Source organism: Saccopteryx bilineata, chromosome X (genome assembly GCF_036850765.1).
Source record: "Saccopteryx bilineata isolate mSacBil1 chromosome X, mSacBil1_pri_phased_curated, whole genome shotgun sequence".
In the NCBI taxonomy this organism is placed as follows: domain Eukaryota; kingdom Metazoa; phylum Chordata; class Mammalia; order Chiroptera; family Emballonuridae; genus Saccopteryx; species Saccopteryx bilineata.
The window spans coordinates 42,586,898-42,612,713 of record NC_089502.1 but is presented as its reverse complement, the minus strand read 5'-3'; the positions used below and the strand labels follow the sequence as shown (position 1 = coordinate 42,612,713).

Here is a 25,816-nt window from a genome sequence, read left to right as displayed (position 1 = left end):
TTATCCAATGTGATTCCTTTTCAAGACTGTTTTTCATAGTAACATAAACCTAGCCTGATATGACTTGATTGCAAGAGAAAGAAACTAAGAAGTGGGGAATTGTGTATAACTCTGGGGGAACCAAAGAAAATCCTTTGCTAGAAACATGGTAAGTCAAGTGAGTGATATTTTTAGCTACTTAATGTTTTATCCCATTAAGCCGACAAGTCATGAATTATTCAACTAGTATTCTACTATTTTAGCCTAAAAATGCCAATTTCATAGAGCTCAGCCTAAATTTTTTCTAGTTTTTTCGTAACACTGAGATGGTTGAAGAAACTAAACTGCTTTGCTATTTATTTCGTGTTCCATTCAGCTTAATGTATTCCATTACAGTTTAGAGGGATTGACTTTCTACGAACTGTCTTATTTATATAAAATATAGGCCCACTGCTACCTAAAAGGAAACATTTTGCAGAAATATATGTAATCTTTTCCTGTTTCTTCCTTCTCCCCCCTCCTTTTATTTTTGGTATTTTCTGTAAAAGGGTATTTATTGTTTTGCTGACCACCAGTCTTTGTGTCTGCCTCCCTCATCCTCAGATTCTAACACATGCCATATAGGTAGAAGATATTGATAAACGCTCACTGAAAGAATGAGGGGACATCATCGAAAGCAGTTTAAAGAGACCTGGGTGGGGTGGCAGGAGACACAATGTACAAAGCAAAGAGACTCTTGTAGGTCTAAGGGGAGGAAGATTTTTCTTCACAGCTGAACAAATAATTAACACTAATGTCTCTAGCTGCGTCTGAAACCCCAGTTCATAATTAGCTGAGACACAATGGAGAATTATTTTCTAAAAGCAATACTCACATTTTGGAATGCCACAAAACTATATTTACATCACATTTAAAACTAGAAGAAAAATTTTCTGATAAGACCATGCCATTTAAATTAGGACATATATATATTGTATGTGTTGGACTAAACAGAAACCATGCAAATATGTACCAGTATTTCTTTTGGGGCAGATTTTACTTGCTTAACCAACATTTCTTTGGAGCCAACAATTCAGGAACATCTCACCCCTAAATTGAGTTGAGCCCGTGCGACTGGCCTATGACTTGAACCTCATTATGGAATGTGGGCAGTGAGTACTGGCCTCCTATCCGATACTCCCTGCAGTGGCCTTCCCTCCTGGCCAGAAGTTCTATAATCGAAGAGGGCTGGTTTTCTGGATGGGTATATTTCTTAGGCCTTTGCTTTCACCTTTCAACAACAGGGCCCTCTCAGATGGCCCGGGCTCATAGATTGCCAACTGGACAGAAATACAGTGATTCTGCAGTGTTTATAACTGTTGCTGTGTCTCCTCAGGAAATTCTAAAGGAGAACTTAAGGATGTTTGAATTAGTTCAGAAACATCCATCGCACTGGCCTCCCTTCGTACCGCCAGCCAAACCAGAGGTGACAACCACCGGGGCAGGTAAGTGGTTGTTCAGGGACCACACGGGTCAGTAGACCCAACATCGTGATTGGTTTGTGAGATAGAAGCAGTTGCCTGCACTAATCAGAAACGATGCTTCTGATTTTTTAAATCCTCCGACAAACTGATACCAACTTCAAAGTACGGTAGTAGCCAGAAATGAGCTCAGTGAAAAAGTTCCATGTAAAATCGAAATGATTAGACTTTTTTTTTTCATGGTCTGATTCAGAATAACAAATCAGAGGCCATAGGTGAGTCAAAAGGTGCCTCTAAGTTTGTGCAGAGCCTCATCCTCATCACTGTGAACTGGACTATGTGACCAGTCTAGTTATTTTGATTCTTTTTTTTTTTTTTGTATTTTTCTGAAGCTGGAAACGGGGAGAGACAGTCAGACAGACTCCCGCATGCGCCCGACCGGGATCCACCCGGCACGCCCACCAGGGGCGACGCTCTGCCCACCAGGGGGCGATGCTCTGCCCCTCCGGGGCGTCGCTCTGCCGTGACCAAAGCCACTCTAGCGCCTGGGGCAGAGGCCAAGGAGCCATCCCCAGCACCCGGGCCATCTTTGCTCCAATGGAGCCTTGGCTGCGGGAGGGGAAGAGAGAGACAGAGAGGAAGGGGGGGTGGAGAAGCAAATGGGCGCTTCTCCTGTGTGCCCTGGCCGGGAATCGAACCCGGGACCTCTGCACGCCAGGCCGACGCTCTACCACTGAGCCAACCGGCCAGGGCCTATTTTGATTCTTTATAAAGAATCTCTAATACTTGGCAGTGTCCTATCTATAAGTCTCCTCCAAAAAAGTTTTCCTTTCTTTTTTTTTTAGACTGTGTGGAGGGAGACAGACAGACTTTTGCATGCGCCCCTACCAGGATCCACCCAGCAACCCCCATCTGGGGAGATGCTCTGCTTTCCTGGGGCAATGCTCACAACTGAGCTATTTTTAGCACCTGAGACAGAGGCTCCATTTAGTACCTGAGGCTGACTTTCTTGAATCAATCGAGCCATGGTTGTGGGAGGAAAAAAGAGAGAGAGGAAAGAAGGGAGGGAGGGAGGGAGGGAGGGAGGGAGGGAGGGAGGGAGGGAGGAAGGAAGGAAGGAAGGAAGGAAAGAAGGGAGGGAGGGAGGGAGGGAAGGAAGGAAGGAAGGAAGGAAGGAAGGAAGGAAGGAAGGAAGGAAGAAAGGAAAGAAAGAAAGAAAGAAAGAAAGAAAGAAAGAAAGAAAGAAAGAAAGAAAGAAAAGAAAGAAAGAAAAGAAAGGAAGAAGGAAGGAAGGAAGGAAGGAAGGAAGGAAGGAAGGAAGGAAGGAAGGAAGGAAGGAAGGAAAGAAAGAAAAGAAAGAAAGGAAAGAAAGAAAGAAAGAAAGAAAAGAAAAGAAAGAAAAAGAAAGAAAGAAAGAAAGAAAGAAAGAAAGAAAGAAAGAAAGAAAGAAAGAAAGAAAGAAAGAAAGAAAGAAAGGAGAAAGGAAGAAGGAAGGAAGGGAGGGAGGGAGGAAAGAAGGAAGGAAGGAAGGAAGGAAGGAAGGAAGGAAGGAAGGAAGGAAGGAAGGAAAGAAGGAAAGAAGGAAAGAAGGAAAGAAGGAAAGAAGGAAAGAAGGAAAGAAGGAAAGAAGGAAAGAAAGAGGAGGAGAAGCAGATGGTCGCTTCTGTGTGCCCTGACCAGGAATTGAACCTGGGACATTCACACGCCAGGCCGATGTTCTATCTACCATGGAGCAAACTGGCCAGGGCCCCAAAGAGCTTTTCTTTAGCAAAACAATTTAAAAATGTATAATCTTCCCTACTGAGTAATATACTGACCACTTCAGTCTAAGCATCATCACGCTTTTCTTCCTTCTCATTTCTGTGTCCTGACAGAATTCATTGACTCTACTGAACAACTAGAGGACTTTGACCTGGAGGAAGATTTTGAAATTCTGAGTGTATAGAATAGTAGGAACACAGCCTGGAGGTCTGTCTTTCATCTGGCACCAGAAGAACATGAACTCATTACACACAACTTTTCTAGTCAGCAAGTGCCTGTTATGCCAACAGCATACAAACTTGATAGCAATCAACCATGACTGAGCCAATCATCATTTCTCAGAAAAGAAAAAAATTACTACCCTTCCCCAGAAAGAACTAGAACAATCATGGAATCTAGGAGCAGAAAGATTAGGAGCCATGCCTTGCTTCCCAGCTTGTCTTACATGGCCGCGGCGTGTCTGCCACTGTTGAAACGAGGAGGCGGGCATCCGGAAGATAGACGGCAACTCACACCCTGCTTCATGCACCAGCAGATGAGAGATGGTTACCTATGCTTCCTCACCCTTCCAGGGGTGACCTTTTTCGGGCTAAATACTAAGAAGCAGTCTGTTCTTTTGCTCTAATAATAAAGTGATTACATCAGGGAGAAAAGAATTCTTGTTACATTATTTGAATATGCATTTTAATTAATAATTGATATCAAAAAGCTTGTCAAAGAAATTAAGTCCAATGTGGACTTGTTGATCTCCTGACTCTTTGGGGGAACCCAACTAGTTAATGGGTCACTGCTCTGTTCTTCACTAGTACTTTTGTCAGATATCACTGTGTCTGAAAATCAAATCATGATCGCTTAGGTCAGCTCAGCAAAGTTTTCCAGTAAAGGGCCAGATTGTAACTGTTTCAGGCTTTGTAGGCCTTGTCGCCTCTGTCACAGCTACTTAACTCTACTGTTGGAAGTTGAAAAGCAGCCATAGGCAATCTGAGCCTGGCTGTCAGCCAATGAAACTGTCTCTACAAAAACAGGCAGATGGCAGATTTAGCCCACAGGCTGTAGTTTGCCAATCACTGACATAATATGTTGATTTTGGGGGGGAAGTTAAAAATGTTGTTTGAGTTAGGCTCCATTTTGATTGACAGCCATATTAGAAAGAATTATTTATGTGGTGACATTTACTCTGTGTATCAATTATAATGCCAAACTGTTCAAGGACTAGCAACCTGCTCAATTTTAAAGCATGTATTCAGCATATTGTCTCTGCCACCCACTCTCCTGTGAGGATGTGCCTCAAATCCCAGCTGTCTTCCCTGTTTCTTATGATCTGTATGCATCTCACTTCTATCCTCAACCGAGTCCTAAGGAAGGCCAGCCACAAGTATGAAAGCTAGCACGAAACCAAAGTTGTTGGGGTTTTTTGTTTTGTTTTGTTTTTGTATATTTAGGGATGTTATAACACTTGTTTCTTTGGACTCCAAACTTTTCTTTTTTTTCCACTGATTCAAAATTCAAAAGATTCAAAATGTCTTTTCAATTCCCTGAGGCTCCCAATGTTATTAATTTTTATCTTTCCAGTGGACATATTTTACACATACACACACATACGCACATATATTTTAGATTTGATCTTAATGACTTTAACATTTCTCTACTGCTGATATATCTGAAAATGATCCCGAGGTTCCAGAAGCATGGGAATCCCTTTCTTGAACTCTCGCATATGATGGGGCTAGACGCGGTTAGCCGTGGCCTTATTTGCAACAGGTTGTGGATTTGTTGCCTGTTAGAGAACACTTTCTATCCTTTGATGTTAATTGTATTGAACATCAACAGTTTGGAAAGCTCACCTTGCATAACAGGAACCCCCACAACTCTGTGGGGGACTCAGAAATTACAGTGAGGTGGACTTTAGAAAAGAACATAAGAAATGAAAATGTTCATATTTAATTCCTTTTATTTGCAATGTACAGAGCTGACAACCATGCTTATTTCTCAGAGAGGAGGTGCAGGTAACACTAATTCAGGTTATACTGATTATATTTGTTTGTGTTGGCACAGTTTACATAATATTTAAGGAAACAAAATCATCTGGAAGCAATTGCCTCTTGTCAATGTAGCTAAGTGTTCTGGGAAATTAATGAAAATGGTTAAAACAAATACCCCCAACAGAATACAATATACTTTATAGTCAACTCAGGCTTGCTTTAGGTCTGCTAACTGCTAAAGAGAGGAGTATATTTTTATGATATTTTAAAAATATATTAAAATAGTTTAACAGGCTACCTGTAAAATAGCAGTTGGATGGACATTTTAATGGAAAGTCTCTAACAGCCTCAAAATGTAAAGAAACCAACAAACTGCAGCCTCAGTTTGCCACATTACACACATTTGGATGACATTTAAATTAAACAGGGACTTCTGAGAAATTGGGACAGGGTATTTAACCCTTTTGTTCCTGGAGTCGAAAGTAAAATTCCCACTTTCTTACCCACCCACCCTTCTACCCCTGGCCTGGGAGAAAAGGCGGTAGTTCTCACTTCCTTTTATGGGCGTGGCCACATTCGGTGCACCCTCCATTATACTCCGGACCAGGACACGTCATAGGTCTGTGCCCGGGGAGGGAGCCAGCAAGGAGGATGTGATTTGTCTAGGACCATCGGAGTCAATGAGCCCTTTATGGTTGCTGGTCTTAAAATATCCCTAAGCAATACGGAGCCCAGTTGTGTTCACTCTCAAAGGAGTCCTAGACATGGTGGGTTTCCCTGAAGAGTGAGGGACTGTTCGTGGCAGACTTGAGTCATCCATGAATGCTTAACCAGATGATTTTTGTTGTTGTTGTTGTTGTTTTTTCATGTGTAAACACTGGGTTCTGGTTTAAGCCCAATAAAGTATGGTGACCTTTGGACATATCAGCTACTACAGAACCCTTTGTGGTCTGGACGAGGAGTAAAGCTAATAGTCTGAGAAAGTGGCAGCCTAGCAGGTCTTTCTGAGGTAGCCATGAATAGTCACGCAAACATCTGAATCAAACGGTAGCACCAGGTTGACTGAAATGAGACAGCAGATCTGAGCAGGGTGGGCTCACCCTTTGGGCCTGAGGGTTGGGGTGACCAGTGTCCATTAGTCCAGCCCAAATGAGACTCCAATATACAACTTGACAGAGAAGCAAATGGGCTTAGGCCTGCCTTCTTCAGATGGTTCAGGTCTGTGAGGTGACCGTTGTGTGGAGGAAGGGAGAGCAACAGCGGAGCGGCACGGGGCCGCCACCCTACAGGCTTTTCATACACACCTGACAGCGGCTGACTCGGGCGTGCAGCTGCCCAGCTTTCATTGTTTCTGGCACAGGTTCCTCCCCAAACTGTTGCCTTTCCTCCACCGTAGTCAGCCAGAAACTGTACTTGTTGGCAAAGTAGTGGCAGGTGCCCCGGGCACCACTACACTCAATGAAAGGAGTGGCACGAAAGTCCTCTAGGCAGGAGCCCGGTGAGACCAGGGACTGGCCGCCGCCCTCGGCGCCAGCAGCGGTGTGCTGAAACAGACAGGGGTGAGGGGTGAGCTGGCCAGCGGGATCCCATGGCGACTCTGCTGCTCTAGCAGGGACGTGAGCTGCCTTCCTAAGCTCGGGCCCCTTGGCTTAGCCCGTGTCTAGCCAGCAGACCAAAGGCCCGGGCCTCTCACCTTCCCTTATAGTGGCCTCAGGGTGAGGAGCACCCCTGTCCAACACCCCTGGTGCCCTCCCAAACCTCTGTGTTTCCCAAACTGCTGCTGCCCCGCTGAGCGCCAAGGTATGCTAGGTGCCCCCCCAATTTCATGGATAAAGAAGTGTGAGAAAGGCTGAATTAAGGAAAATTCAATAGGTTTCAGAATGCGCTTCTTCTCAGAGCCCTTTGTCAACTTGAGGCCCCTGGCGGTGTATGCCAAGGAGTGCCCGATATGCCACAGAGTGATTAGACCCTCGGCCCGCTGCCAACGTATCTATTAATAGCTCTTACTCTGACTTTACCTCCATTAGAACTTATGTTTTCAATCTAGACCACAACCTTTAGAGTGGCATATAGTGTTTGATTTTTGTTGTGTACATGCGGGCCTCAGATTTGGCCTAGTATCCTGGCCCTCACTTTGGGAAGCTCTCACATCACTCAGGTCATTAGTGCTACTTGTGAGCCGATAGTCTCTGGTCAGCGCACCCACAGACAGAAGTTTCCTCTCTCCACTTGTGCCCCCGCCCCCTCACCTCAGCTGGGTTATAATCTGGAGGTGGGGAAGAGACCTCACATACACCCAGGTCAGCAAATGGCCAATGGGACAAATGCCCAGTTTGGACACACAGTAGTTAATGCCTTACTTTGCAGAACTTTGGGAAAGTGTGTCTCTATAAAAATGACCTTTCATAATAAATGAAGAAGCAAATTTTTCCATATTTTGACCCTCAGATAACAAACCATCTAGCATGAGTGACACATCACCCTGCATCACTAAACAGCAAACACTACATTTTACTCTTTGCAGATAATCCAGGCTTGTCGCTGGGAATGGCGGCTTTCGCTTTGGAGGATTATGCAGTGACCCTGTACCAAGAGACGCAGCTTGCAAAGTTCTTGAGTGGCCCTTGAACGGTTTTCTCCCTCAGTTCTACGTTTTAGTAGGCATGTCTCGTTGCTTCAAGATGCAGTACGAGGCGGTCCAAATTCCCACTCTTACACATTTTCAGAAAACTATAGATATTCCAGTATGTCAGAATGATATGTATATAAGAAGAGTAAAGAGATTCTGAATAAGGGTTGAAGAGCACACCCATGAGTAAAGGACATGTGATTTTATACATCAGTTTTGTGCCATTCCTTGTGGAAGCTCAGTGGACAGGACAGACTGATAGCTGAGTGTTTCTGCATTACTTTGGAACAAACTGCCCAATCCACAGAAATACAGCCGTAACGGAAGGACCTCACCCTAGCTAGGACACTGATGTAAGGAAGGCTATGGTTTGATAATTCTTCCAAGACGATCTCTCACCATGTCAGCCCTGGTGCTTTAGTGAAGAAGCTGTGGCAAAGCAGGTACTTCTGTGGATGCCACACTGGTTTGCCCTGGGAATTATTCTGGCCCTAAACCTGAACTTTCACTCATTTAATGTCCCCAGTTATTCTTGGAATGTCATGTGAAGGACTTGATGCTGCCTTGGGCTTACACATATTCTAAGCTTTCTTATCAAGACACATAGCATGGCGGTTTATTGCCTTCCCATGGAAATGGCAAAGCAGCAGAGATCCCAGCGAGGGCATGGGTCCACTGCCCTCACATGAGCCTTCTGGGGGGAGGGGGCAGTGACTAGACGATGTATGGGCAGGAGAGAAAGGGGCGCCATGCCCAGCCGGACTAGTAAGAGTGCAGGACAGGCTGTCTATCCAGATCGGTGGTTCCTCCTTCCCTTGCTTGTGGCATAACTGAAACTGGCAGAAAGATGTTCGGCTCTTTGCTGGTGCTTCATGGGTATTCTTACCCCTGAGCCACTGGGTGCAAACTGTTTCTTTCTCCTCATACCTGTCATTCATGCAGAACTGGCCTCTCTGGGTTTTAGCTAAGCCCAGGCCAACCATTTTGCTTCCTTTCAAACTCTGTGATTTCTACCCCGTGTCCCTCGAGCCTGGAAACCAGTCTGAGAGATCCTCCCAGAGAACCCTGCCCTCTGCCTCTACACTGAGGACAGGGGCCTTACCATAAGGAAGGAATACCCAATCCAGAGGCTGCGCCAGCCCAAGGGGCACTGTGGGATGGTGATATCCTGGCTGTGCACAGCAATGGCTTGTGAGGGTGCTTCACACACAGAGCAGCGGCTGATGTACTGGGGGATCTTGGTCTGGCCAATGGGCAGCATGGGGATGGGGGCGGTGGTGGAGAGCCAGTAGGACTTATCATTGCGCCTGGCATAGTGGCACACTTCATTGACGTTGCAGTAGATGAAGGGCATGGTGCTGAAGCGGGGCAGGCAGGAGCCAGCAAACCCTGGAAGGAGAGAAGACGGGCTGGCACTATGCCCAGGGCTGCTGGGACTTGGCTGGATGGTGCTTTGGGTTTTCATCCAAACGCCTGTACCGGAACAGGGACCCCTTACTGTCCTAGAACACTGGACACACACTGAAGTCTGTTGATGAAATCCTATTTTCAATGCACCAGGGAAGTTTGATAATGAAAAGAATCTTTTCTTTAAAAACTTCATAATGGCTCCCTAATTAATCTACTTTGGAAAACCAGCATTTAATAGACGGAGCCTGCTTTTCAGAGTGAGCATACCTGCAGACAATACAATTAATTCTTGGGTAGTCATCCTTGCCCCACAGGTCATCCTATTATTACTACTTGTAATTGCTGACATTTTTGGATGCTTAATATGCGGCAAACGTTGTTCTAAGCATTTTACATTGAGTGATTCATACAATCCTTATACCTCCTCATGTGATATGTACTAGGATTAGCCTTTTTCCACTTAGAAGGAAGCAGAAGCTTAGAGAGGTTGAATAACTGTCCCCAGGTACACTGCCCAATAGTAAGCCTTTAAGGGCTTTGTTCTTGTGGGGAAAGTTGGCCAGAGCTGGCTGTCAGAATCAGTACCTACCCAAGTCCTGGTTGTGGGCTTTCTCCTGCCCCTCCACGAACAGCAAGCTGTAACCCACCCACAGCTGGGTCGTCTCGGCAGGGCACAGGGGCACCTGTTTCGACTGGCTGTGCTTCACCAAAGTGTAGCCCACTCTCAAACTCTGTCCAGGCAATCCGGCCCTCCCGAACGGGCCCTGTTTTCCTGGAGGTCCTGGGAGGGAAAGAGTCATCCATTAGGGGGTCTCACACTGTATCCCCCACAGAAAACGGGACTACTGTATCTTCTCACAACAGCCCCGTTTTAAAAAGCACACTATCCGGCTTCCCTCCCACAGCCACCTGGCTCTGGGTTCTCTAAGGGGCTGGGGTGGGTGGAGGAGGACACTTCTCAGGCCATCCCCGCAGGCTCTCACAGGAGGTAGCTAATACCTTCACCTGCTGAATCAGAAGCAGCAGAAGCAGAGTTGGGATTAGCGGGGCCAAATCGTTCCCTCTTTTCCAACCCGTGGCAAATGATCATGTCATTTTCCCATCGAGCCTCGGGACTGTTCTCAGGACGACTGATTTACTGTCTCCAATGTCAGACGGGAGGTAAGTAGCAGAACAACCATATGCGATCTCAAATTTTCTTATCCCTTGATGTGGAAGGAAGGCACCCCCTTCCATCCACATCGGAATCACTACACTGGGTACAGAAGGGGGCGCAGGACAGGGTGCCATGCTGGGCAGTCCAGTCCAAGCTCTCAGGGACTGGAAGACCAGCCAGAACAGGATTTGGAAAAAGGCCTTGTCTTCAAGAATGTAGGGCTCTAATTCCCCACAGGCTCAGAGGGAATGAAGTAGAGCCCAGTTTTTCAAGCTCTGGGTAGTGTCAAGCTTTACCACCAGGTTTCCTCATTCTCACATTTGAGATTTTTAACTCACCACCAAGCCTCAAACCCACACAGAAACCCTCTGCCTCTGGTGCTGAGATCACCAGACCTTCAAATCCTGGAGGGCCTTGCAGTCCGGGGAGACCAGGATCGCCAAGAGCCCCAGGCGGCCCAGGGAGCCCGCTTGGGCCATCTTTGCCAGGGATGCCAGGTAAACCTTTGGAGCCTACAAAGAGAGAAGGCCCACAGTGGGACACTCAATGTGGAGGGAGAAGCCCTCCCCCAAAAGGAGGGCTCATATGTCATGCCCAGGACTCGCCAGGAGAGGGCACACTGGCCGGCATGGAGGAGTGCACACTGAGCTCGGGGCTGAGCTTCCTGGGCTAGTCCTTAGTTCGTGTTGGGGCATCTTGGCCCTGGGACTGCACTCTAAACTTAGCCCTTCTGAGTCACTTCACATTTATTTCCTCCCCCCCCCCATCCTCTCCTCTTCCCAGCAATGCTGGGAAGAAGGCAGGGCCACTGCTGGCATCCACATCAGAAAGGAGGACATGGAGGCCCAGAGAGGCTGCTAATTTACTCCAGTTGGGGGGAAAGTGGGATTAGAAGCCGAGTTTCCTGTCTCCCAATCCTGGGCTTTCTCTGTTGCGTTTCATCCCCTACCACAGTCCCTCTATCTCTCAGCAGCATGTTAGTGAGGGTCAGGGGTCCAGAGCAGCTGCTAGGCTCTGCCCACATATCCTCTAAATCCAAGCACAATGGCTGGTTCTGCTAGCCCTTCTTCCTGGCAAGAGGCTTGGCAGCTCCACGAGGAGCAGAGGAAACTCTTACGGAAGGCAGCCCCTGGAGCTGGGCTTCCCTGCCAGTGTGCTCAGCCTCCCGGCCCAGGCTGTCTCCGCTCCCTGAGAAGCCCCCTTTCTCTGGTGCCATCCTCACCTTGTCGGCCTCCAGGGCCTTGAACTCCAGGGTCCCCCATGAGACCAGGGAGGCCGTCCATGCCTGGTCGGCCCATGGGTCCAGGAGGAGCCTGGATGGCTTCCGCAGTTGGTGTTCGCCCAGGAGCACCTCGGGGGCCAGAAGAGCCTAGGAGCACGGGGGGGGGGGGTAATAAGTGGAAATGTCAGGCAGAGGCCATGGGGGCAGCCAGGGTGTGTCATTTCACACTTATTTCCTCCTCACTAGAAGCCTTCCTTTCTGCCTCATAGTCACCAGCTTTCTGCCCTTCTACTTTGTCCCCACAGTCCCCACTGAACACCACCAGGATGGTTCTCAGTGCTTTACACAATGTCCTCTTTACCTACCTACTGACCATTGTGTTAGTAGCTCCTTGAGGGTAGGAGCTAAAGTATTTATCCTGTCTTCTCAGGGCTCAGCACAGGGCCCTGTTTCGTGGTAGGCAAGTCAGGGAATGTTTGTTGTAAACACTGGTGGTTTGAGACTTGGCTCAGGGCTAGGGAAGGTTGGTTTGATCACATACTGGTCAGAACGCAGTGCCAAGGAGGCCAAGCGGATGCTCTAATCCCAGAGGTTCAGTCTGTATCATAACGTAGGACCCCAAACCCAGGCAGCTGGCTTATTATTAAAGCCAAACAAGCCAATTTGCTTTCTAATTCGCTGAACAAGTATTTCTTGAGTATCTACTGTGTAGATCAGAGGATGGAGTAGTGAATAAGACAGATGTTTATGGAGATTATGGTCTGGTGGATAAAGATGGAAAATGTATAACCTGACCTATACCATTAATCTTACAGCAAATTATGAGAACTGCTACAAAGGAAATGAACAAGGCAGTGACAATGAGAGGGAGAAAAGGGGGACTATGAGGTGAAGAACCTGCTTTAGAGACAGTGGCATCTTATAAGCAGTAACACTTAACCTGAGACGATTGAAGCATTAGAAAGAGCAGGCAGGGAGGGGCAAAAGTATTCCAGGAGGTGGAAGTAGCATGTGCAAAGATCCTGTGGCCAGGTGTTTTTAGATAGAGAGGCTAGTGTGGCGAGAGCACAGTGAGCTGCAAAGGGAAAAGGATGGTGATGAGGATAAAGAGGGAGGTATCACATAGGGCTTTGTGTCCATAGTTAACTTATATGTAATGGGAAGCCAGCAGACAATTTAAGTTTTTACAAGATCTCTCTCACCACTGTCTGGAGAAATGATTGTCGTCAGGTGAGGTACACAACAGAAACAGGGAGACCAGTAAGTAGGTCTCTGCAGTGATTCATGTTGGGAACGTTGATGGCTTGCACCTAGCTATGGAGGTGGAGGTGGAGGTGGAGGTGGAGGTGGAGGTGATAAGAGGTGGGTAGATGCAAGGCACACTTCGGAGATACAACCCTCAGGGCATGCTAATCAAATGAATGTGTGTGAGTGACAGAGGTGGTGGCAGAGGCTGGGAAAGGTGCTCCTTCACAAACTTTTTAAAGCATATGGGTTTGTAGTGAGCATATGGATGAGTAGTGATCTGAGTGCAATCCCAATGGCCACTAATGCAGAGTGGTGAGACAGGTGGCAGGACCTGTGGTGGCAAATCAGCAGTGGCTTTCAGTCCCGGGAGCTGATGGAGGCAGAAGTATCCCCAAGCTGCCCCCTGCAGGAGCTTGATCCAGATGTCTCACAGGTGTCCAGGTTTTCTTGGGGTGCTGTGCAGTGACTCCTGAAGGAACGTTATTCCCGGACCCCTCCCTTGAGCTTACAGTCAGCCTGGCATGTGCTCTCAACTCACCTCTTGATCCTGCCTTCCCCTTCATCCCGGGAAATCCTGGGTCTCCAGGCGGTCCCACCTTGCCTGGAGTCCCCATGAAGCCAGGCTCACCTCTCATGCCTGGCAAAGTTCAAAGGAAAGCAAGTCAAGACTTGGCCTCGTGGTGCTACTGGTGGGGAGCAGAGGCTAGGCAGGGAGGAGGGTGTAAAGAGTTTTCTCAGCTGGATTCTGTCCTCACAGGGTGACAGGAAGTAGCCATGTCTGACTGTAGAGTGGGAAAGGGTCCTACAGCCAGCCAAGCAAGCAATCATACCTTTCAATCCCAACTCTCCAGGGAAGCCAGAGAAACCTGGAGTTCCTTGGTCTCCCTTGGGCCCTCTAGGGCCCGGAATTCCGGGGAAGCCAGGGTCTCCGGGGTCACCTTGATCCGAGGATGGCCCAGGGGGTCCTGGGGGCCCTGGGGGGCCTGGGCGGCCTAGGGACAAGATGGGAAAAGAGGCAAGGGTGCGGAAAGTGGCTACTGCTGAAAGCCTTGGGACTGGCAGGAAGCCAAAGCCCATCCCCAGGGAAGAGAATGTTCTCTCGCCATCTGTAGGGTCCCAGTGCCCAGACCTTCCCAAACCTTTTTAGTCTGTTCCAGACCTCCATGTCCCTGCTTGGGGAGGGATGTGAGGCCAAGCAGGCCCATGCATGTCCAGCCCTAGAGATGTGGCTGAACTATATGTGGGACCTCCCAAACTCCAGACAATAGGTGATGGCCAGTCCTCCTTTGTGTTTCCCGTCTTTACCTCGTTCTCCATCTAGGCCTGGTCGCCCAGGGTCTCCAGACTGTCCTACTATGACTGAGGGCAAGGAGAGGCCTGGGGCACCAGGGGGACCAGCAGGGCCCTGGAGACCTGGAAAACCTGCAAAGAATAAAAGGAGCTATATGGACTTTGTATGCCCAGGAGAGGGCCAGGCTCTCTTAAAGAAAATGGACATTTACACAGAAAATGGAAGCAGTTAGGTGGTTGCTATACCAGAAGATGCCAGCAGAGGGCTCTTCTCCCTTTATTCTACAATACTTTGGCCACCAGCAGATTAAGTAAGCAGCTGACAGGGTTCAGCGACTCCACCTTCCCAGCAGGTGCTACATTTAATTAGGATAGAGCTTTTGAAAGTTCTAGCTTCCTAACCTCACTGGCAATGAAAATATTTTAGATTTCGCCCAAATCCGGTGGGAAAAAAAGGCATTACTGCAGTAACAGGAATCAAAATTTGCCAAAGTGTTGTAAAATCTAGAATCCCTGTCTCACATTTCATTAAGTTAGCGAGTTATGCCTGATGTTGTGCATCAAAGGTTACATATGGAGGTGGGGCACTGTCCCCAACCAGACACAACAGACACCTGCTGGGTCAAAGTGCAGGCACCCAGGGGGCTGTTCCTCCCCATATCTTCTAGAGCTGACTTCTCAAACTGAAAAACACTTTTATAGGTAATTCATGATATTAGCTGAATATCTGCTTAATTAAGCCTAGAAAACAAATTTCTCTGTAGTGAATCCCTTCCCCCTTTTTGGCCAAAGAGAATAGTCATGTATTAGAGAAAATACAAATTTTAATACTGCCTTACACATTTTCTGTTTGTGGAATGATTTCTATTACAATACATTGAAAACAAAAAATTTCAACTGATGACAGAAAATGTATTTAATATTCAGACATTGAATACATAGATGATGCTCTTGATGGAAAAATACATCAAAGTCATACATATAAATGTAGAAGTTTATATTATACTTTTAGCAAGGAAGGAATATACTTATTATTTTGGTATATTCTAGAAGAGATTCAGATGAAGAGAAAGAAATAGAATCAAACTGGTTGAAAAACTGTTCTGGTGGTTGAGATTTTTATTTTTTGTTTGTGACAAGAAAATACAAAAATATTAGTAGCATTTTATTTTTTGACAAGCTGACTATATTAATGCTGAACTTCTCATATTTAGGTGAGGAACAGTAAAAGTAAACCCATGAAAACTTGTAAAGAAATATGGTAGACTGGTTAATTCAGGTGTTTTTAATAGCTCATTAGTTAACTGAATGCTGAGGCCAATAGAAAGAAAGAAAAATACATTTTAAGAAAATTCTCTAATTATTGCAGGTTCAAAAAAGAAACAAAAATACAAAGAAAAACTAGTTGCAAAGCTACATGGTACTACTAATATTGTCAACTGTTTCTTGATAAACCTTTGAGGTTATTTTTTACTTTCACAAAGTAGAAATCTGAAAAGATATTTTTTCCTAAAATATATATATATATATATATATATATATATATATATATGCTGAAATTATGCAAAACCACAAAATGAAACACAATATATTAGCAAATAAGGGTGGGCAGCTCAGAGATTACGGAAGGAGCTACCTCGTCTTTTTACCCATTTCTTCATTTTTAAGTATGTCCATGAATTTACCATTAAACCTGAAATAAAAGTACTACTGGCCTCAAGTGGAAAAAAAAAGCTCATTTATTTCTTTGATTAAAAATAAGACACTTTTTAAAAATTTTTAAAGAATAAGACACTTTAAACGAGCATATGAAGATGCAAGATGGTATATTTTTCCAACTCATTCCAGTGTCAGAGCCTTAAAAATCCCTAAATATACAAATTCAGCCTTAAATATTTAATACAAGTGTAAAAATGAATGATGTAATTTGAAGTTATTTAGATAAAGGTATTTATTATAGAGGCAGGAATTGCTCTAGGACCCGTGATGGCGAACCTTTTTATAAAAACCGCCCATTTTAGTAGTGCTGGTCAGCCTGATCCCTCTCGCCCACTAGTGGGCGGTCCAGCTTTCAATGGTGGGCTGATTGCGGCACCCTTTGGTTGCTCCGCTACCGCCCACCATGAAAGCTGGAAAGCCCACTAGTGGGCGGGAGGGTCCAGGTTAACTAGCACTGCAAAAGTGGGTGGTTTTTTTTTTTTTTTTGTATTTTTCTGAAGCTGGAAACGGGGAGAGACAGCCAGACAGACTCCCGCATGTGCCCGACCGGGATCCACCCGGCACACCCACCAGGGGGCGACGCTCTGCCCACCAGGGGGCGATGCTCTGCCCCTCCAGGGCGTCGGCTCTGTCGCGACTAGAGCCACTCTAGCGCCTGGGGCAGAGGCCAAGGAGCCATCCCCAGCGCCCGGGCCATCTTTGCTCCAATGGAGCCTTGGCTGCGGGAGGGGAAGAGACAGAGAGGAAGGAGAGGGGGAGGGGTGGAGAGGCAGATGGGCGCCTCTCCTGTGTACCCTGGCCGGGAATCGAACTCGGGACTTCTGCACGCCAGGCCGATGCTCTACCACTGAGCCAACCGGCCAGGGCCAAAAGTGGGTGGTTTTTATAAAAAGGTTCGCCATCACGGCTCTAGGAAGTTTCCTTAGTGGTAAATCCTTATTTTACACAGATTTCTATGATCAAATCAGAGACGGGTTCCTATGGGGGTGGGGGGGAGTTATGATATCTGTTTTTAAAACAAATTGTTTTAATTATATTGAGAAAAACAGGAGGATATTTAGAAATCATATATAAAAACTAATACAATGAACATCTGTTCCAACCCCCTGATTAAGAAAAAGAAGATAGCATTATTTTTGCACGCCCCTCACAGATCCCACCACCTTTCCTCCTTCAAAACTACCCACTCCTGGATTTTGTCTTCATTGTTCCCTTTTCATCACAATTTGACCATACATATTTCTATCCTAAATTATATACCGGTTGTCTTTGCTTATTTATAAAGGTTTAGCAATGGAATGATACCAAGTATATTTCTCTGGTACTTGCTTCTTCCCACCTCCCTTCAACATTACATTCCTGAAATGTATCCATCTCGACATGTGCTGTTTACTGCATTTGCAGTAATGATTTTATTACCTCAGATAGCTAAAGAAAAAGAATAATTTAATGAGCAGGCATTCACAGTCCTGATTTGAAAACAGAAAAGGCAAGGCCTCTATGCGACCTTCGAGGTCTCCTCTTTTCTATCTCCTGTCAAAGGAGTCACCCCATCTCCCTAGAGGCTCAGATCCTGTCAGAGCTGTTACTCTGGAGAAACCGCTAGCTTTCAAAAAAGATCAGGTTGGTTCAGACCAAAGGAGAGAATAAACAGAGACAGCAGATGCACCAATGTAAAATGCAGAAAGAAATAAGTTAATGTATGATTATAGATCCTGGAAAACATACACACGTTATGCAAACATGCACATTACACAACCATGCACATACATAACATATGGAATCGCAGGCCCCAGAACTATGAGGGACAGAACATTTTGCAAATATGTTCCCCCAGTTATCATGTAATGATATAATGGCTAACTTTTCTTGAACACCTAGTATGTGCCTGATGCAGTGCTAAGTGCTTTCATATGTATTACCTTGCTCCTCATTGATTCTTCACACCAAACCTCTGAGGCAGATTGTCTTATTATGTTCATTTTATAGAAAAGGAAAACTAAGGTTCTATTTGGGAACGAGGGACAATTAACTTCCTTCTTCAAGGTCATATAGCTAGTAAGAGGTAGAGCTGGAATTTGAATCCCGTGGTCTGATTTCAGAGCCAATACCCTTAGCCATGATGTTATACTAAATATATTTCCTGTTTTATACTGAGTGGGATATTTATGGGTCTTCAGAATCTCCCTAAGTAGAGTAAAAGAATCAGAAGTCATGCCCTGGCCGGTTGGCTCAGCGGTAGAGCGTCAGCCTAGCGTGCGGAGGACCCGGGTTCGATTCCCGGCCAGGGCACACAGGAGAAGCGCCCATTTGCTTCTCCACCCCTCCGCCGCACTTTCTTCTCTGTCTCTCTCTTCCCCTCCCGCAGCCAAGGCTCCATTGGAGCAAAGATGGCCCAGGCGCTGGGGATGGCTCTGTGGCCTTTGCCTCAGGCGCTAGAGTAGCTCTGGTCGCAACATGGCGACGTCCAGGATGGGCAGAGCATCGCCCCCTGGTGGGCAGAGCGTCGCCCCCTGGTGGGCAGAGCGTCGCCCCTGGTGGGCGTGCCGGGTGGATCCCGGTCGGGCGCATGCGGGAGTCTGTCTGACTGTCTCTCCCTGTTTCCAGCTTCAGAAAAATGAAAAGAAAAAAAAGAAAAAGAATCAGAAGTCATTATCACTGTTTGTGAGGTGAGGAAAGGAGGGTTCAGAAAGGGATTTCAGACAATGTGTGAATCAGGGGCGGAGATTAGGGCAAAACCTGCTTTATAGTAAACCCAACAAATCCTAACTGAGTCCTCACCATGTGTCTGTTATAGGGAGACATTTATCTTCTTAGTCTCGGGCTCCTTCCCGCAGCTACACTGTCTTCCCAGGGCTCTGCAAGTGCATCCACACGGGACACAGGAATTTCTGTCAAACCGCTGAGTGGATGAGCCCTGTCCCTCGGGACCATTAAACCCAGGCTCTGGCCAAGTGTGCAAGGGAAGCCGTGAGTTTAAATAAGGGAGAGTGGGAGGGAATCTGGAGGCTAGAGGGGACTCTGAACTGTTCCTTGAACCCCTTCTCAGGAAAGCCATAGGTGTACATACCCCCTTTTCCTCAGCTGGCTGTTCAACTGAGATTCTCCGAGATGTGAAGACACACACAGCTCAACCCTGTGAGCTGCATGGTGCTGACAAACCCAGCCCTGGCTCCCCAGCCAGCCCTTACTCGGCTTCTATAAGGCCCGGCATGGGGTCACTTACCTTGGTCACCCTTTTGTCCTCTTAAGCCTGGCTTCCCTGGGACTCCAGTGCCAATTCCTGGAGAACCTTTTTCACCTTTGGAACCAGGTAAGCCAGCTGGCCCTGGCACGCCGGTTATACTCGGGCCTAGGAGAAGATGCAGAGAGAAGGGGTAGGGACAGACTCAGTGGCGGAGAGGCCCTCATGTCTAGCACACTTTCTGGGACCCACCTGACATACAAGGAAGGACAGCTCATTTGAGTAGAAGGACAAACCCTATCATCTTTCCTCCACATATCAAGGCAAAGTTCAAATTGGGGGCTGGCAGAGAGATCTATGAGCCCAAGGATATGCAATACACCACAGCCAAGAACTCGTGGCCAGCTGCTGCCAGGATTCTGTTAGAGCTGGTGCTCCCCTCCTTACCCTGGAGTGTCTTCCTTACCTGGAGTCCCATGGGTCCCCTTGGTTCCTGGAAGACCATTTAATCCATGCAAACCTAGGACTCCAGGATAACCTGAGGGGAGAGAATATCAGAGATGGCTATAGCAAGGCTAACTCATGAAGCGTTGGCAAAAGGTCCTTTCCCAAATGGCATTGCAAAGTCCTCATTTTACAGGGGATGGTCCGTCTTGAGGCATTATTTAATACCCTAAGGGAGAATGGACCAGCTTAACCTACACATTCCACCTTAGGTTTTCCTGGCTCTCATTAGAAACCGAAATAGCTTTAAAAACAGGGTGATGGGTTTCTTTAAGAACTCAGAGTGGCAATGGCAGTGCTGTAAGTTGCCAGCTTCTAGAAACCCACTGCCCAATCTCTAAGTCAGGGAAAGACTTTTATATGCCAGAGCATTGACCTTCCCTTTTAATTTTTTTAAATTTATTTATTTTTAGATAGGGGGAGAGAGAGAGAGAGAGAGAGAGGAGAAGCGAGAAGCATCACCTCATAAAAGTTGCTTCCCGCCCTGGCTGGTTGGCTCAGTGGTAGAGCGTCAGCCTGGCATGCAGAAGTCCCGGGTTTGATTCCTGGCCAGGGCACACAGGAGAAGCGCCCATTTGCTTCTCCACCCACCCTCCTTCCTCTCTGTCTCTCTCTTCCCCTCCCACAGCCGAGGCTCCATTGGAGCAAAGATGGCCCAGGCGCTGGGGATGGCTCCTTGGCCTCTGCCCCAGGCGCTAGAGTGGCTCTGACGCCCCGGAGGGGCAGAGCATCGCCCCCTAGTGGGAAGAGCATCGCCCCTGGTGGGCATGCTGGGTGGATCCTGGTCGGGAGCATGCGGGAATCTGTCTGACTGTCTCTCCCCGTTTCCAGCTTCGGAAAAATACAAAAAAAAAAAAAAAAAAAGTGGCTTCTCATATGTGCCTTGACCAGGCAAGCCGAGGATTTTAAACCGGTGACCTCAGCATTCCAGGCCAACGCTTTATCCACTGCACCACCACAGTTCAGGCGCATTGACCTTCCTGGATAACTCTTCTCTCTGTGCATTCTGTATTCTCCTCTTCCCATTCAGGCTTTCCTTTCTTCCTCTTCCTGTTCCTTTCCCATTATCCCTTATGTGGCCCAGTCAGTTGCTCTCCTGGATATGGGTGAAGCCCAGCGACTGTCCTAATATAAAGTAGTTGCTGTTCCATTTTTTTTGCAAGAACGACTCCATCCCCCACTGTCTTCTCCAAAATACTCATACCTTTAGTTCCTACTAGGCCAGGGGGGCCCAGGGGCCCAGGTGACCCTGGGTGGCCCGGAGAACCTGGAAGCCCTGGATTTCCTCTCATGCCTGTAGTCCCTGAGAGTCCTAAAAGTGAAACCAAGGCGGAAGTTCAGAATGGGGCCTGCCTAGAAGGTAATCCTAAATTCTTCTGAATAAAGTTGTCATGTGGCACAGTACCTGGGGAGCCAGGAAGGCCAACATCTCCGGGAATGCCAACTTTCCCATCGTCACCTTTAATTCCGGGGAAACCCACATCACCACCTAGTCCAGCTTTCCCTTGTATACCTAAAAGTCAAGAAAAAGGCGGAGTGATAAGGTCACATGGTGGGCAGTGTGTTCCTCCTTCAGGAAGGAAGAGCAGGAAGCCACTTGAACTGTCATGGTTGGTAGACCTAATGAAGAAACTCTGAGAAGTATTGTGGCAGCTGTCTTCACATTTGAAAGGGTCTGCTCAATTGGAAGGTTCTGAGTACACCTGGAAGTAGGAGCAAGGGGTGGAAATGTTGGAGAAGCAGTTTAGATAACTATAAACTAAAGGGGTAGATACTGTTATTCCACAGGTCTTACACTGATCCCATACAATGCTGAGTCTTGAAAAAAGAGTAAGACTGATTTTCTTGGCGGAAACTGTTTGCTGCCTGAATACATAGGAGGCAGGAATTTTTCTGCATGGGACAGAAGTTGCAGAACTTGGGGGTAATTTCCAAAGTTCCTTTCAATCATCAGTTTTTAGGAGTCTGTGAGATACATGAGACAAAAGTACAGCAACCTTACCTCCGAAGCCGGGTTCCCCAGGTTGTCCTTTAGGTCCTGGGCTACCAGGAAGTCCAAGTGTCTGGCCTTGATCTCCTGGGGATATCAAGACATTGTTCAAATGGTCAGGAGAGCTCATTTTGTTGCAAGGAGATCTTTAGAAGGTCAAAATCTTTCCAGATTCAGTCTAGCCAGAGGAGCTCCTTGACAAAATTACTTACTGAGTAAAAGTGACCAATCACCACCAAAGAGCTGCAATGCTACCAGGCTACTGGCATAAAATGCTGCTGCATGCAACATATTTCCACTGAAAGACGCAGTAGTAGGCCCAGTATGGGCAGAGAAGATCAGGCAAAAGGCCCTAAAACATCACCAGAATGGAACAATGGTGATGGCAAAGATGGGCATTTGTCCTGCTCGGTGGGCTGGGTTCTGCAGGGGAAGAGACCGTGTAGAGCCAGTGTTTCCCTCTGCTGCTGAGTATGGAAGGCAGGAGGGTCAAACCACTGTTTGTCTCATGTCTTTGAGGAACAAAGATTGCAAAGGGGGCCTGGCTAAAGGGGAAACGTAAATCAACTCACTTTCCTCTAAACACAGAGTCCCCACCCACCCACCACCAGGAGAGCCCTGGGCCTGCTAGAAATTCAGCTTGCTTTGGAAAAAACAATTAAAAAAGAAAATGCTTCTTACCTTTTGAACCTGAGAGGCCAGATGGTCCTGGATGCCCAGGGGCTCCACTGAGACCCTGTGAACCCTTCAAAGCAATAGGGAAACCATTATTTCTGCCCCAAGCTCAGAGTCTCCCACTCTCACACCCTCTTGCCTCCTTGAGTCACTGCTGAGAGATGTCTATCATTTACTCTGTGGCAGGAGTGGATGGCGGTGGGGGCTGGGAGGAGAGGGGAACTGACATGCTGCAGAGGGGAGGGTTATAAGTAATGAGTAGAAATGCATCCTTGGAGTTTTTTTAGGGGAGGGATTTGATCTGCAATTAATCCTGGTTTTGTCATTAATAACTTCCTAATGCCTATTAAAATTGGAATCTTGGGAAATCAAGGTGTTCTATCAAGTCTTATAGAAAATACAAAATATGACAGTCAGGCCAGGTACCTGACTACCCAGGCACCTTAGCTACCACTGCCCATGCCAGAGCTCTGGAGCCGTCGTGCACCAGAAAGAGTGTTGCTTCACCATACGAGGCCAGCCTTCTGCCACAGGTTCAACAGGGGACACAAGGTCTTTCTGCTACCAGGTAGCAGACTGTATGTGTGCAGGTGCTAGGGTCTGAATTTGGGCCAGTGTTACATTTACATAGGAAAAACTGCTTCATGGGCTAATGGCCAACACTCTCTGAACATGGGAAGTAGGCATGTCAGCTACCACCAATTCAGTTCTTCCCTTGTATGTAGCAGTGTTTTGATCCATTTTGTGAGGTACCAGGTAAAGACATATACTACCTAGTGCCTTGGGTGGAGTCTGAGTTCTGGACTGTGTCACTGTGCTCACTAGGCTATTACTCAGGACGTTTCCTGCATTTGCCTGACTTTTTCCGCCCAGTGCCATGTTTACTGATTCTAGCCCTTCTCTCATGCTCGCACTCTTTCCAAAATGCTTTCTCATTTTGACTCAATCTTTCCCACTCTGTGAGTGGTTAGGGCCATCCAGTTGAGAAGCATTTCTTTTACAATTGCTTCAAGGATGTGTGTGTGTGTGTGTGTGTGCGCGCGCGCGCTATTTCTGACAGATGGATCAACATTTTTAAAGAGCAGAGACCTTGCCTGCAGAAGTGTTCTGTAATCCAGTTCATTTAGTCCTTTTAATGCTACTCCTATTATTGCTATTTATTCAGAGCCTGTCATGCACCAGATGCCATGCTACGTGCTCTACATGTATCATTTCAATTAATCTTCACTTCAGTATGATGCCAGTTTGAATATTATTCCCATTTCTTACAGATAGGAAAAATAAAGCATAGGCAAGGTAAGCAATATGCACAAAAATCACAGAGCTAATGAGTGATGGAGCTAAGATTCACACTCAAGTCTCTCTCATTGCCAAGCCTACTCTATCACCCTGCCTTTTAAGAGCCTGGAACAACTCGATTTGATTCTTTGCCAGTTGTTGACTCTTGTGGAGGCAATGAGGACTTCTCTGAAATCAAAACATCAGCACCAAATTCTTAGTATGTGCCAAGGTCAATGTGGGATGCTAAAAATGTTTGCAGACAAAAAATTATGTAAGGCAGTTCTTGTCAAGTCCTAACATCTCACTGAGGAAATCAGACCCACACCGAACAATTAGGATGGATATAAGTAGTGAGAAGCACAGTGGAAGCTCAGGGACTTCTGGAGGAGTGGGCACCCGGGGGGGGGGCTGAAGGAGGAGCAGGTACCAGGCAACTGCAGAGCAGGAAGTCTGCCACGCAGCAGGGAGGGGGTAGCGTGAACAAAGGCCCAGAAAAAGGGTGTTCAGAAAAAGATGGAAAGATCTATCAGACTCAAGGAAAGGGCTTTGTCTTGGGTGAGCTGGGGAAGGGGCTGGGATCAATATGGTGGGCAGGCAACAGAGACATATCTCTTTAATATAGAAGACCTTTCCTAGTGGGAAGACAAATATCTGTGCACACATACAATTTCTCCTGGAAGTCCTGGGAAGCCTGAGATTCCAGGGGAGCCTTTCAGGCCAGGTAAGCCCCGTAGTCCTGCGGAGCCAGGGGAGCCCAGTGTCCCAGTAAGTCCCTTGATGGTACTGGGTAATCCAGGAGCTCCAGGCAAGCCTGGTGGCCCAGGGAGGCCAGCCTTTCCTTTGTCACCTGGGAAAGAAGCAAACAGCTTGGAAAAGACTCTGGGCAAGAAAAAATCTGCTCCCCAAGGTGCAGGTGTTCTGGGTTGCAGGCAAGCAAATATAGCTTGGAGATAGTTAGCTTGGGAATGGGGTGCGGTGGCCTTCAGTCTTACAGGGCAACAGCCGGGGCCCAGCCTGGCTCCAGCACTGGCAATGCTGCCCAGTGCCCATGCCCCACCATCTGCCAGGCTCCTCCAGGGGAACAACTGCCTGTTGTTCAAAAATTTCATTCAACAGTGACAGTGAAAATTCGAGTCTCAAAGTCCAGGCGCCCCTCAGGCTCAGGGAAGGCAACGTCTCTGGATGCCCCCATCAGCACCCACACTGGCACCCCAGGGGGCCTTGTCGTGCAGGGCCTTTTCTCAGGAAGGAAGTAGAGTTTGGTTCTAAAACCTTTCTTGGGCATTTCTCCTGCGAATTCCCTGCCCCAGCACCTCTGGGTCCTGGAAATCCATCCAATCCAGCTGAGCCCTGAGAGCCTTTGTCTCCTTTGAACTGGATGTTCAGCATTGGGGGTCGTAGACTGGGAATCCCAACTGGCCCTGGGTTGCCTCTGTCTCCTGCAAGGATGGAGATAATGAAATCCTTGTGAGAGGGAGCTTAGACGTGGGGTCAGGCATGAGCTGACCTTTGGGCGAAGCTGTCCCAGCACCATTCTGGACTCCCTTTCTGGGCCCTTCCAGATTCTTCTGCGCTTCTGTTTTCCCAACTTTGCATTTATGTGCATGCTCTGTCCTTCACTAAGCCCAAACTCCATAGGCAACTTTAGACCATACTCGAAACTATCCTCTGTTGAGCATCTGGGAATGTATGACAAGGCCTCTAACATGCAGTGGTAACAGATGTTAGGTCTTTTGGTTTTAAATAACTTCATTCAGGAGCTCTGAATCTTATTATCTAACACAGATTGGTATAAGCCACACAAATGACAAAGTCAACAAACAAAATGTGCCTAAGAAGCATGCATAGCAATTCCAGAATTCAATCAGTCAGCTCACCTTTTTCACCAGGACTCCCAGCCCGACCAGATGGTCCCACTTTTCCAGCCAACCCAGGAATTCCCTTTAATCCGCTTGCACCAGGAATACCAGGGAGACCTGGCATCCCTGGAAAACCTATCAGTCCAACAGACCCCTTTTCACCTGTCAAGGAACAAGACCTTCTATTATTATCCCTGTTTTACATACAAGGAAATGGAAGCCCAGAGAGGTTAACTAACTTTTCCAAAGTCACATAGCTAGGAACTTGCAGAGACAGATTAAAACCTAGGTTTCTCTAACTCCAAAGCCCAAGCTCTTATTAATTACACACACTATTTCCCTGAGCAGGGACATGACAATATGCAACAGAAAGGAAAGAAGAGGTCTGGGCTGAGGCTCAGTGTTAGAGTGTTGGCCCAGCATGTGGACATCCTGGGTTCGATCCCTGGTCAGGGCACACAGGAGAA

At 47.1% G+C, this 25,816-nt stretch overlaps 2 protein-coding genes across 4 annotated transcripts in view; one reads left to right on the top strand and one right to left on the bottom strand.

The window, feature by feature from the left end:
- Positions 1-3,856, top strand: part of ATG4A (autophagy related 4A cysteine peptidase) — a 63,738-nt gene extending 59,882 nt beyond the window's left edge. For all 3 annotated transcript variants that reach the window (XM_066249955.1, XM_066249954.1, XM_066249957.1), the window contains 2 exons: positions 1,355-1,463; positions 3,314-3,856. In XM_066249955.1, the coding sequence (XP_066106052.1) occupies positions 1,355-1,463; positions 3,314-3,384 (180 nt within the window). In that variant the 3' untranslated portion in view covers positions 3,385-3,856. The remainder of the gene's footprint in view (positions 1-1,354; positions 1,464-3,313) is intronic.
- A 1,082-nt stretch (positions 3,857-4,938) lies between these two features.
- Positions 4,939-25,816, bottom strand: part of COL4A6 (collagen type IV alpha 6 chain) — a 413,946-nt gene continuing 393,068 nt past the window's right edge. Inside the window, exons 30-46 of the mRNA XM_066249666.1 lie at positions 25,368-25,511; positions 24,804-24,929; positions 24,156-24,337; positions 22,216-22,279; positions 21,547-21,621; positions 20,950-21,057; positions 20,749-20,856; positions 19,507-19,578; positions 19,083-19,208; positions 14,153-14,269; positions 13,678-13,839; positions 13,386-13,484; positions 11,600-11,746; positions 10,773-10,889; positions 9,811-10,002; positions 8,914-9,200; positions 4,939-6,726 (exon numbers count right to left, since the gene is read on the bottom strand). Coding sequence (XP_066105763.1) covers positions 6,466-6,726; positions 8,914-9,200; positions 9,811-10,002; positions 10,773-10,889; positions 11,600-11,746; positions 13,386-13,484; positions 13,678-13,839; positions 14,153-14,269; positions 19,083-19,208; positions 19,507-19,578; positions 20,749-20,856; positions 20,950-21,057; positions 21,547-21,621; positions 22,216-22,279; positions 24,156-24,337; positions 24,804-24,929; positions 25,368-25,511 — 2,387 coding nt within the window. The 3' untranslated portion in view covers positions 4,939-6,465. The remainder of the gene's footprint in view (positions 6,727-8,913; positions 9,201-9,810; positions 10,003-10,772; positions 10,890-11,599; positions 11,747-13,385; positions 13,485-13,677; positions 13,840-14,152; positions 14,270-19,082; positions 19,209-19,506; positions 19,579-20,748; positions 20,857-20,949; positions 21,058-21,546; positions 21,622-22,215; positions 22,280-24,155; positions 24,338-24,803; positions 24,930-25,367; positions 25,512-25,816) is intronic.